General features: G+C 46.1%; 1 protein-coding gene across 2 annotated transcripts in view; it reads right to left on the bottom strand.

The window, feature by feature from the left end:
- Positions 1-13,394, bottom strand: part of LOC118377659 (calmodulin-regulated spectrin-associated protein 1-B-like) — a 31,566-nt gene that overhangs the window by 4,076 nt on the left and 14,096 nt on the right. For both annotated transcript variants that reach the window (XM_035764602.2, XM_035764603.2), the window contains exons 4-12: positions 11,061-11,222; positions 10,844-10,924; positions 6,200-6,341; positions 5,754-5,893; positions 5,317-5,410; positions 3,882-4,053; positions 3,033-3,121; positions 2,752-2,830; positions 230-2,561 (exon numbers count right to left, since the gene is read on the bottom strand). In XM_035764602.2, the coding sequence (XP_035620495.1) occupies positions 230-2,561; positions 2,752-2,830; positions 3,033-3,121; positions 3,882-4,053; positions 5,317-5,410; positions 5,754-5,893; positions 6,200-6,341; positions 10,844-10,924; positions 11,061-11,222 (3,291 nt within the window). The remainder of the gene's footprint in view (positions 1-229; positions 2,562-2,751; positions 2,831-3,032; positions 3,122-3,881; positions 4,054-5,316; positions 5,411-5,753; positions 5,894-6,199; positions 6,342-10,843; positions 10,925-11,060; positions 11,223-13,394) is intronic.

The following is a 13,394-nucleotide window of genomic DNA, read 5'->3' as shown; positions in this document are numbered from 1 at the left end:
AGCATAAAAAGTAACACTTGATCAATACTGTTATCAATTTTCTCAATTCATTGTAATACAACTTCATTTATGCCAAATGATTGCCTGCTGTGTGTCCTCCCCTCGTCTCCTACACTTTTTACTATAAAAACAAATGTAATTTCTTCCCCTGTCCTGCTTGCGGTCATTGAATTTGGTGCATCTTGTCTATATATACACACAATGTAAAAAGACAACATTTCAGATATACCTTGAAGAAGAATCCCAGGCCAGACTTCTGTTCCCCTTCCTCCCCATCCATGGTGCTGTCCTGCCCCCCGTCTCCCTCCATCTCCTCTGGGTCCTTCAGGTCTGACAGGTCCACCTCGATCAGGGGGGCTTTGCTCCTCGACACTTCCTCCAAGGGGATGTTCTCTTTCCCCGAGCCGTCGGAGGAGTTCAGCTCCCCCTCCCTCAGGGTACTGGACAGGCACGGCTCAAAGGACACTTCTGGGGTGACGACCGCTGGTTCGATATGGGCCGCTGTGCGCAGGTTAGCCTCGTCGTGGAGCCTGAAGGTGGCACGACGTCCAGGCTTGTCCTGCCCACTGATTGTCTCTCCACCTGCGGGGGGGGTTTTGGAGCTGACGTTGGGGTGGTCCGCCCTGGGGGACCTGCCCCCAGGAAACTGCCTCAGGTGAGGCAGGGTCTCCAGGCTGTGGGGGGGGGTGATAGCCCTGCTTGATGCCAGGCCCGGCCTGCCGTGCTCTTTGGCCTGCTTCAGCTCTGAGGTCTTGGTCCTGGGGCCACGGGCCGAACTCAGCTTGGGGGGTTTCCTGGATGGAACGGTGCCGGCGGTTGGTGCGCCGCTGCCCAAATCCACAAAGTGGACAGCAGGTCGGGCCTTGGGTTCAGATCCGCTGGTCTTCTCATTGACTGAGCAGGGAGACGGGACCCTGGGAGGGGACTGTACATTCTGTTTCATCAGCAGGTCCTGCTGGAGGGAAAGCTGCATCATCTGCTGCTGGATGCTGCCGATGGCGTCATTCAGCATCTCAATAGAGCGGTTACACTCATCCAAGTCCAGCTCTTCATCCAGCAGCAGACCAGGACTACAGCTGCCCTTCTTGTCCACCGTCTCTAAGGCATCTGGGACCGGCGAGGTGGCAGACTCAGTCTCTGTGGCCCCTCTCAGAACGTCCACGCAAGAGTCGTCATTTGAGCTTCCCTCTTTGTCCCCATTGAGTTCTTCTTTGCAGTAGTTTGTTTTGAGCGGGTGGGGCAGGGTGTCGCTCTTGCCCTTCTTGACAATGTGCAGAAAGGCAGCCTTGCCCAGCTTCTGTCTCTGCCTGGCTGACAGCATCTCCATCTTCTTCTTCTGGTGCTCAATGGCCTTCCTCTTCTCCTCTAGCTGCATGTGGAGCTGAACCAGCTCAGAAGCCAGCATGTTGGTCCCCCCGTCTCCACGCCCCCCCTGGGGCATGGAGGGGCTCTGGTCCATCTTCAGCCTCCGGGAGGTGGGCAGGGACAGGGGCCCGCTGCACTCAGAGCCATCCGGGGTGGTCCTTTGGGAGCTGGAGGCACTGGTTCGCAGGTCCTGGTTGCTGCCAAAGCGCTGCTGGGCCTTGCGCTCAGCGAAGCTGGTCATGCGTACGCTGCCGCTGGCTAGGCTGCTGGCCTGGGAGTGGGTGCTGAGACAGGGGCTCGAGCGACCGCTACTACAATCATCCCCTTTGTCCTTGTCCCTCTTTTCTTTCACCTTCAGGTCCTCCATAAGCTTGGCTGACTCCTCCTCCTCGTCAAAGGTCTTCCTAGGCCTAGTTGAGTCCTTGGTGGTGAGGGCTTCATCAAGGTCTTCATCATGAGCCTCGTCCAGGTCTGGCTCATGCCAAGGCTTCTGGTCTTCGCTGTCAGAGTGAAGGTAGAAGCCACCTGCTGGAACTCTGGAGTCAGGGTCCACACTGCTTGTGTCCATGGGATTGAAGGCCCCCTGTCCCTGGAGTGGCCCAGCCAGTGAGATCTCAGTAGACAAGTCAAACTCCCCACTAGAGGTGGGAGTGTAGGTCCGGTTTAGGGTGGTGGAGGTTTTCCTCCTGGCCGACGCCACAAGTTCAGGTCCCCCTTCTACTCTCCGGATAGAACCCCCTCCCCGCGATCGACCCACCTCCCCGCTCTCCTCCTCCTTGTTCAGGTATACAGACTTCTCTTTCGCCGATTTCAACACAGCAGGCATCAGAGGTTCTAAATAAGAACAATCCTTGGACTCGGCCCCTGCAGTTTGCTGCGTCGCCTCTCCCTGACTGGGAAGAGAGGCTGACGCGTCTGTCCTCATCACGGCCACAAGTGCCTCCTCCATATTGACGTTTCCCAGAAGGCCGTGACCGTTGACTCGGCGGGGGGCGGGGCTGACAGGGGCACGGCCTACCTGGGCGTTGCCCTGGGGGGTGAGAACCTGGTGTTTGGGGGTGAGGTTGGCTATGTTAGAGGCCAGACTGTCTTTACTGATGGAGCGGGCCAGACTCACACTGTCACCAGAGGCAATGTCAGCATCGCTGTCAGTGGCTGAGATGCCAAAAGTGTACGGGTTGAGCGTAGACGTCGGCCTAGAAAAAGAGGGGAAGAAGTGAGATGCACAACATTGGACATCAAGAACAAAAGTGTTTGTTTTAATTACAAAATGACAGATTTTTGTGAAATATCCCCCAATTAGTCACCCAAATCTCTGAAACATGCATTGATTGAAATGCAAATTTCAGAGCAAGAAGGGAGGTCAGTGTTATTCTCATACTACACCTCTGTCTCCTGTCAGACCAGGCCTGCACTGAGCCTCGTGGATGTTTGTTCTCCAAGGAGTTGGAGCGGTTTCTGATGCCTAGATACACAGACAACATAGATCACACAGCTACCTACAATGCAGACCAGAAAAGCCATCTCTTGAAATATGAGCTGTAATAATATTCCACTATAATAAACTACACAGCCATCAGAAAGGGCTCAACTTGTATAAAGCTATGGATAGTTTTTAGTAGTCTTCTATAGTAAATGATAACTGTGGTGTTGTGTAGTGCCCTCACCTGATCCGTCCTCTCCCTGCTGCTGTCTCTGCCTTAGGGGGAGGAGTGGGTGGGAGGGGCTGAAGGCTTCCCCAGGACCTCCCTTGTTACTGAAAAGAATCAAAACGGCACAAACCACTTAGATTACCTACCAAGTCCACAATAATCTTTTAGCAGTACCGTAGCAGTCAACATTCATGATCCAGCTTTGCAGGATATATTTTATCCAGGCTGTGTGAATGCATTCAGTAGGTCTTAATATATTATTTCTTGGCAAATGTTAATTCATTCAGAAGGTCTTAAGTACCAACACAGTATAAGGGATTAGCCCCTCTTACACCTTTAGTAAAGCAGATTGACCCCACATTCTCTACACTATCAGTCTCGTATTCTCACAGGGAATTACTGGAGATATTATTGCTTGCATTTAAGAATCATAAGAAGTACAAACTAAGTGTTTTCTTCATAACCACAGACCTTACAGGCACACAACCAGTCAGTTGACATTATGACCTTTGCCATCTGACCTACTGTCCCTTTAATCCAATCAGCTACTCTTTGACCATCCCTCTGAACAACCAGCACATGATAAGCAATGGTCTCTGAAATGGTGGTGGTATTACAAAGCTATCCATTTATTTGGCTGGATGTACTGTGAAACATCAATTCATTAACATTGATAAACACAGTGTTGGACAAAGCAAAAGGTAGAAAGTGATGGGCTGGAAACAAAGAGGTGAGAGAATTGAGTATCAACACTAGCATTAGATCTCTACACTCAATCATTTCATCCCTGTCTAGCTAACTAGGAGATAAATAAAAAGGTTGATGAAATGAGAAGGGTGGGTGGACAGAGAGAAATTAACTTACATAGGGTCAGAGCCTTCAGCAGGGTACAGGGAGTACCTGCCATCAGGGCTGCTCTGGGCAGAAACAGACAGCGAGGCCTCTGGGATGCCAGGGGTAACCTGAAAGCTGCGCTTGGTGGCGTTGGAGATGGGCACTGAGGGGCGGGCACTCTTCGGCTGAGCCATGGCTCGGGCTGTTGTGAGAGAAGTGGAGAGGTGGGTAAGAGGTGGAGAATAATGTAACTAGTGTACTTAAAAATGGATCATCCTACCGATCCTCAACTTCGGCGATGTCGTTTACAAAATAGCCTCCAACACTCTACTCAACAAATTGGATGCAGTCCATCACAGTGCCATCCGTTTTGTCACCAAAACCCCATATACTACCCACCACTACAACCTGTACACGCTCATTGGCTGGCCCTTACTTCATACTTGTCGCCAAACCTACTGGCTCCAGGTCATCGACAAGTCTTTGATAGGTAAAGCCCCATCTTATCTCAGCTCACTGGTCACCATAGCAGCACCCAACCGTAGCACGCGCTCCAGCAGGTATATCTCACTGGTCACCCCCAAAGCCAAATCCTTCTTTGGCCGCCTTTCCTTCCAGTTCTCTGCTGCCAATGACTTGAACGAACTGCAAAAATCACTGAAGCTGGAGACACTCCCTCACTAGCTTTAAGCACCAGCAGTCAGAGCAGCCCACAGATCACTGGACCCGTACATAGTCCATCTGTAAATAGCCCATCCAACTACCTCATTCCCATACTGCATTTATTTATCTTGCTCCGTTGCACCCCAGTATCTCTGCACATTATCACTCCAGTGTTTAATTGGTATATTGTAATTACTTCGCCACCATGGCCTATTTATTGCCTTACCGCCCGCCCTTATCTTACCTCATTTGCACACACTGTATATAGACCTTTTCTACTGTATGTTTGTTTATTCCATGTGTAACTGTGTTGTTGTATGTGTTGAACTGCTTTGCTTTATCTTGGCCAGGTCGCAGTTGTAAATAAGAACTTGTCCTCAACTGGCCAACCTGGTTAAATAAAGGTGTTCTCAACTGGTTAAATAAAGGTGTTCTCAACTAGCCTACCTGGTTAAATAAAGGTGTTCTCAACTAGCCTACCTGGTTAAATAAAAGTGAAATAAATACAAATATACAAAACTGCAGCTGCTTATTTTAACTTCTGGTCAAGTTAATCCAAAATCAATTATATTATCATTATCAGCTAAATCTAAACACTATATATTAGACTATTGACATTGCATGGGGATCATTTAGACATTTGCATTGAAATGTCATTGGAAGAAATTAAAATAAAGACACTCCAGTTGAACCACATGTTCTGTAAGGAGGTCCTAAAGTACTCCTTTTCCCTGTCCTGCCTGTCCTGATTTGTTAATCCATCCCATTCAGACCACAACACACCCATAGAGATGATCCTCACCATCTCTGAACTCCTCCATCCTGGGTTGGACAAACTCTGGCTTGACGGTCTCAAACCACCAGAAGAGCTCAGCGATGAACACCATCACATTGTGCTGAGTAGTGAAAACAAGAACCACGTTAGAGAAACTCAACTACAATGACATACAACACGTTACTTAAACCATTAATGAATCAAGTGCTTCCTTAGAAACACAGAAAAACAACATTTTTAAAGTTAGTGACGGGGAAAAACACACAGCTGCAGTGAAAAACACAGCTACAGTGAAAAACACAGCTACAGTGAAAAACACAGCTACAGGGAAAAACACAGGGAAAAACACAGGGAAAAACACAGGGAAAAACACAGCTACAGTGAAAAACACAGGGAAAAACACAGGGAAAAACACAGCGACAGGGAAAAACACAGCGACGACAAATACCAAAGGACTTATTTACCTTGAGAACCAGTGGAGAGTAGAGCATGTCTTCCATGGTTAGGTAGAAGCTCTTGTTGAGATATTCATTTGAGAATTGCTTGAGCAGCTGGATGTTGTACAGACTGTCAGCTATGGAGGTCACCTCCTTCAGACAGATATCTGATACAGAGGTCAAAAAGGTCAGGATGGAGCTCATTGACCTGATGTTTAGTAATGTCACATGCAATCCTCCTTGGCAGTCAGGGCACAACACATATTTAATGTCTAATGACCACAACATGGATCTGGAGTAGAGCTCAATGGACCATTTCAATTACAAAACAGGTTAAAGACATGATTTTACTAATTGTTTGAGGTCAGACAAAATTTGGGATTCCTGACCAATCAGGGAGAAAAAAAGGATAGATTTAACATCTAATGATGAAACCCCAGTTTGTTGAGGACAGATGTCGTCCCATGATGTACCGTGGAGCTTCATGTGGTCGGGGCAGTAATAGTGGACCACGGTGAGGAGGGCGGCGCCGTCACACACGTCCCTCATCAGATCCTCCAGCAGGGGGAAGAAGGGCAGCTGGCGGCCCAAGGCGTGCTCCCTGCGGTACCTCACCTGACCACCAGGGGAAGGGAGCGAGTCAGAGGGGAATACAAAGAGATAAGGCTGGCTTATTAGGATCCAATTCAGAGGAGAATGACTGCCCTCTCTCACTTAAACCAATAAGTTCAAGGCCGAACACGGTACTGCAGACATTTTTTGCAGAAAATGTTCCCCCATTACAATGGAGAAAATGGCAAACTGTGGACAATGTTCATGTAAATAAATACACATTTTCAAAGACAATCATGGTACCAATAACTGCTTCTATTACACCAGATGTTTGAACAGATTATAATAAAATCACTCACACAAGAAGTATAATTGAGTTGCTAATGGCAGCCTGCAGTACCCCGGTCAGACTTCAACTTGAAATATTCAATGAGGGGGCAGCACTGAGCTAGTCAGCAACGTCACTTCCTGGAGTAGCTCAAACCGCAAACACACGTTAAGTCTAAAAAAACCTCCAATATGATACGTCATCTTAACAGACTCCCTTGGCTTCAAATGCGCTATCGAGTCTTCACATGTGTATGAATGTGTCACGTGATCCATGGCTTTGTCCAGTCATATACAAAGTCATGGCCTACTTCATATAGCCTAGTGCTTATTCAGTAGAAGGCAACATTTAGAAGGATGAAAATGTCATGACTAGAGCCGACATGATGCCCTGGTGAAAAACACAGAATAATTTCTGGTCTAGATAATGAACCATCTGAATTAATTCCGTGGCATACCCTGAATAAGCCCCAGTCTGTGTTTAGGTGGGTGGAGATGAGTGGAGTGGTCCTTTATAGCAGGGATTCACAAACTTTTTGGGGCCAGAGACCCCTTTTGTGATGGCAAGTTCATTAGGGATCCCCTCATAATCAGAACACAACTCGAGTGAGATAAAAATAGCATACAAGAGTTGTACTCTGTCTCGGGCCCTGGAAAGGAACATTTTAAATCCCTTGGCATCAGAGAGAAAATGTTGGAGTTTTCAAGCTACATTAATATCCTGTAATTCTACACATTTTGCCACGAGGAAGAGAAAACTTAGCCATTTTAAAACTTCAATTACAGTGCATTTATGTAAAAAATATATATATACGTTTTTAAAGTGGTGAGGGGAGGGGGAAATAAGTATTGAGTTGAAAAATGTAGAATTTGTGAAGCTCTGTGGATACCAATATCCCTGTGAGCCTCCCAGGACCATGTTGTAAGGTTAAGAACATTAATATTATTTGTATACAGTTTCACTGTTTAACACCTGCTAAACTTATTCCACGGATTACTTGAACTAAAATGTGTTTAATCTGTTAGTTTTTTGGGGGGGGATCTGGCCACGGACCTCTTGTTTGGGACCTCTCTTAGACCCCATTTTGAGAACCCCTGCTTTATAGAGCGGTGATATGGAGCCATGGTTAGCCTGACACCCACCCCTCTCTGGGAATGCTGTGTCACTGTCAGCATAGTCAAACCAGGCAACTGGTAGAGGGAGGAACATGGGAATCACTGGCCCACTTCTGCTGGCTAACGGTGTTGTGGAACCCTCCCTGAGTTAGCCTATTGAGTTCATCACTGCTGTAGTCTACTAGCCAGGCCAGTACGGTACTTATGGCTCCAGCTGAACCATACTAAACATTTACTGCAACAATTAACCATGTTACTACATGCACTGTCTGCAATCTGACTACACATTATTAGGGCATAATAAGGGTAACTACGATAATACAACACACCTCAAATACTATTCTGACACCATTATGCTAATTCTAAATGGGTAACTAACATAATACAAAACACTTAGTTGAAGTCGGAAGTTTACATACACGTAGGTTGGAGTCATTAAAACTCATTTGGCAATCACTCCACACATTTCTTGTTAACAAACTATAGTTCTGGCAAGTCAGTTAGGACATATACTTTATGCATGAAAAAAACAAACATTTTTCCAACAATTGTTTAGACACATTATTTCACTGTATCACAATTCCAGTGGGTCAGAAGTTTACATACACTAAGTTAACTGTGCCTTTAAACAACTTGGAAAATTCCAGAAAATTATGTTTTAGAAGCTTCTGATAGGCTAATTGACATCATTGGAGTCAATTGGAGGTGTACCTGTGGATGTATTTCAAGGTCTACCTTCTACTCCGTGCCTCTTTGCTTGGCATTATGGGAAAATAAAAAGAAATCAGCCAAGACCTCAGAAAAAAAAAAAACTGTAGACCTCCACAAGTCTGGTTCATCCTTGGGAGCAATTTCCAAACGCCTGAAGGTAACTAGTTCATCTGTACAAACAATAGTACGCATGTAAAGACCATGGGACCACGCAGCCGTCATAACGCTCAGGAAGGAAACGCGTTCTGTCTCCTAGAGATGAACGTACTTTGGTGCGAGAGGTGCAAATCAATCCCAGAACAGCAAAGGACCTTGTGAAGAGCAGGTACAGAAGTATCTATATCCACAGTAAAATGAGTCCTATAGCAACATAACCTGAAAGGCCGCTCATCAAGGAAGAAACCACTGCTCCAAAACGGCCATAAAAAAGCCAGACTACGGTTTGCAACTGCACATGGGAACAAAGATCGTAATTTTTGGAGAAATGTCCTCTGGTCTGAATAGAACTGTATGGCCACAATGACCATGGTTATGTTTGGAGGGGAAAGGGGGAGGCTTGAAAGCCAAAGAACACCATCCCAACCGTGAAGCACGGGGGTGGCAGCATCATGTTGTGGGGGTGCTTTGCTGCAGGAGGGACTGGTGCACTTCACAAAATAAATGGCATCATGAAGAAGGACAATTATGTGGATATATTGAAGCAACATCTCAAGACATCAGTCAGGAAGTTACAGCTTGGTCATGGGGTCATGGGGTCTTCCAAATGGACAATGACCCCAAGCATACTTCCAAAGTTGTGGCAAAATGGCTTAAGGACAACAAAGTCAAGGTATTGGAGTGTCCATCACAAAGCCCTGACCTCAGTCCCATAGAAAATTGGTGGGCAGAACTGAAAAGGTATGTGCAAGCAAGGATCCTACAAACCTGACTCGGTTACACCAGCTCTGTCAGAAGGAATGGGCCAAAATTCACTCATTTTTGGAAAGTTGTGGAAGGCTACCCAAAACGTTTGACCCAAGTTTAAATTATTTAAGGCAATGCTACCAAATACTAATTGAGTGTATGTACACTTTTGACCCACTGGGAATGTGATTAAAAAAATAAAAGCTGAAATAAATAAAGTGGTGATCCTAACTGACCTAAAACAGGGAATTTTTACTAGGAAGGAATTGTGAAAAACTGGGTTTAAATGTACTTGGCTGAGGTGTATGTAAACTTCCGACTTCAACTGTATCTCAAATACTATTCTGACACCAATATGCTAACTCTAAGGGTAACTGGAGAACAACTAGACAACAAGGACTAAAAGGTTTCCCATCCCTACAGAAGGGAGAGAAGTGAGAGGTCTATAGAGGATAAGGACTACTGGAACTGTACCACTATGGAGGGCTCCAGCTCCTCTGGCTCCAGCATGCATTGGGCCAAGGCGTGCATGAAATCAGACTGAGACACACACAGACAGCAGAGAGTAAGATGGAGACCTTGGGCAAGTATAAAGACACCATGAGGGGCTAGGGAGAGACCACATGGGCATAGCAGACAGCATAGGAGGGGTGGGCATGGGTGGCAATGGCACCAACATCTTAGCATAAGCAAATCATGAAAGCAGGGGCTGAGAGATGTATTCACGGCTCTCTCGCCCTCACCCAGACATCTCTTCACACACTGTCACTCTCTCAAAAACATGATCTATCATGATTGCACATAGTCTGCAGGGGCTTGAAATGAAAGGTCCAAAACGTAGTTCAGCAAATTACCAAAACCACCGGACAAAAACAGTGTGACATTCTTAACACAAATATACCAGCCTCCTCCCACTGGCTGGCTGACTCACTGGCTACAAGCAGCACAGAATGGGCTTGGATGAGCCACGATGGTGCGGTGTGCACATCGACACAGAACTATGCGTGCAAGGGGGAGGGGGGATTACTAGCAGCCAACTTACAGGTACTAGTTTCCAATACCATTTGGAGGGAGACTATCCAAGTAGCAGGGAGGGGGGCAGACAGGAAGAATAGGAGCAAAAAAGGTCAATAGGTCAGAGGTCACAGACAGGATTGGATCTGCTTCCGGGTTAAGGGTTAGGAGAAAAAGGTAAATCAGGATTCAACCCCAACTGGCAGGAGATAAAGAGCTCTGTAGACTTGGACCACATCTCGGTTGAAAAGGATGTCATCTCCATGAGGCTAATCTGAATAAATACAAATAAATTGTTTTTTAAACTGCAATTATTCTTGCAATGTGTCCTGGAGGCATGGACTGAAGTCCAGAGACTTGATGCATCGAGAGGAGCAATCGCCTGTAAGGATGCATCAAAATAGCTCCATGGGGGCCATTTTGGCTCTAGCGCTTCAGTTTCCTTGTTCTCCCTCTGTGGGAGTGCCATGAGATCTGTGGGACTCCAGCCTTACCTTCTGGTGACTGGGAGACTCCAGCGGGTGCTGCTTGACCTTCAGCTCTCTCTCTGTGATCTCCCTCATCTTCAGGTTCACCTGGAACAGAAGCAACATTCACTCAGTTCCTTAGAGCTCTATTTTCTGAATGTCTCAGGCTCATGATCGATGTCGGCTGTTTACAGACTGTATGTTACGGAGTCCGCAGGAAAGAGAGTTTGTGTTCCCACCATACCTTGTTGATCCAGAAGACCATGGCGTCCTCCAGGTCAAAGGGCAGCTCCTTGGAGGCGCTAAAGGTGGAGAAGCGTTTGACGCAGGCCACCACCTTCTCTATGCTGATCATCTCCACAGTGTAGGCCATCATTAGGGCATCGATCATGGGCATGTGGGCACTCTGGAGGAAGGATGAGTGCACAGATTAGGTCAGAAAAACAAACGCTGTAAAAGGTAGGTCATCATGGGGGCATACAGTAGGTCTAGTTCAGGAATGAAAACACCAGGGTGTTGATCAAGCATGGCTATGTAGTTACTGTGTTGTGGCAGGCAGAGCCAGAACAACAATCACGTTATGCCAAAATCAGGGCATGGACTATGGGCACAGGACACTGTGTGAGAGGAGAGATGGGAAAGAACAGGTCACAAGACAAACACGATTTACAGTTGAACATCAGGGCATCGATCATGGGCATTGCGGATGGGTGGATAGAGCCAGAATTATTATTTGCATTTATTTATTTTTAAAATCGGGAATATGTGGGCACATGAGGACATGATGCCCACAGAACAGTATAATTAAGGGGTGACTGGACAATCCTCAGGGTATTAAACAATGACGCAGCTCAAAATAAACTGCCATGTTGGCTTTGTTTCCTCGTCTCCTGACCATCTGACCTCACTGATGTACTACAGATGATCGTTATCCAATAGAAAGACTGAGGGAGGGAGGAACCCCCCTCACCATGACATTAGAGGTCACTTCAGTCGATCTGTCCAATCAATCAGCCTTAATACCTCACACAGGGGGACAGATGTGACCTACAACAAAAGACTGTTCAATGCATCATAATCTGTGTTGTAGGTCACATCTGTCCCCCTGTGTGAGGTATTAAGGCTGATTGATTGGACAGATCGACTGAAGTGACCTCTAATGTCATGGTGGGGGGTACATCAGTCAGGTCAGATGGTCAGGAGACGGGGAAACAAAGCAGACATGGCAGTTTATTTTGAGCTGCGTCATTGTTTGATACCCTGAGGGCACGTAGTGGTGTAGAGGCGACCTAGGCTACATCAGATATGTTTCTTGGCCTTTTTTTTTTTTTTACCTTTATTTTACTAGGCAAGTCAGTTAAGAACAAATTCTTATTTTCAATGATGGCCTAGGAACAGTGGGTTAACTGCCTGTTCAGGGGCAGAACGACAGATTTGTACCTTGTCAGCTCTGGGATTCGAACTTGCAACCTTCCGGTTACTAGTCCAACGCTCTAACCACTAGGCTACCCTGCCGCCCCGTTTATAAACACATTTCATGCAATTCTACTACTCTTTATGTATGACTGGAGACATTAGCATAATATTTTTTAATTGTGCAAATTACAGGGAAGGCAACTCTGCTGACACTGATAAAGAGTGTTAATTGCGACATTGTCTGACCCATATAATAGGGCTATGAGAAGGGGAGACAAATAACCTACAATATGACATCCGTCTAACCCGGAGGAAGAAATTATGACCAAAGACAAACTTCCAAGCAGCACGGACCCAACAATGATAAAGAGTGAATACGCTCACTCTCCGGGGATATGCAGTATTTGTCACGTACGCTGCCCAAATTGCAGTCCCTTCCTACTGTAGGCACTGTGATTTAACATTTAAAAGAAGCTAATGATCCTCTGAGGCCAAACCATGCTTTCTTGTGTAGTAGCCTATTTTGTACGATTGTATTTATTGCTGTTAGACAGGAGTAGGCTAAATTAGGCTATATAATTTTAGCAATTTAATTAAAAATGTACTACGTCTGTGGCACACTTGTGATGGAGTTTTCAAAAGAAATAGCCACCAGATTGAGGCAAAATAATCCTGATTTAGCCAGGTACCTTTTAATTGCCTTTCCATCTACCCAAAGACTGTAAGGCCATCATTAGCGTCGCTAACGGCTACACAAAGTGGTAGACAAATAGACCCTACACGCACTACAGACCGACAGGGCATTCCCGTGCAGTGGTTTCCTCTTCAGAATGTTGGTTTATTTTTGGTTAATTACACATTACTGTTTGAATAAGCCAAGATAGATTTCTTTAAGCAAATTGTGACCCCAAAACTATCAATGACCAGGTACAAAAAAATGAAATCACTGGCACTCTATAAGGCCCAGTCATATCTATCACTCTGTGTAGACCTCAACTTAGAGCTCAATGCCTTGCAGTAGGAGCAGAGGGGAAGAGGTTTAGAGGCTCAACTCCGGCAGAAAATCTGTATCCCTAAAGCAGGTGGCGGTTTATTCTTTTTACCCACTCAGCAAGAAGTTTTGGACGGAGATCAATAAGAGTGCCAAATTTGATCAACAGGA

The sequence above is a fragment of the Oncorhynchus keta genome, chromosome 25 (genome assembly GCF_023373465.1).
Source record: "Oncorhynchus keta strain PuntledgeMale-10-30-2019 chromosome 25, Oket_V2, whole genome shotgun sequence".
NCBI lineage: Eukaryota > Metazoa > Chordata > Actinopteri > Salmoniformes > Salmonidae > Oncorhynchus > Oncorhynchus keta.
Note: the sequence above shows the minus strand (reverse complement) of the source record. Positions and strands in the feature narration are given on the sequence as shown.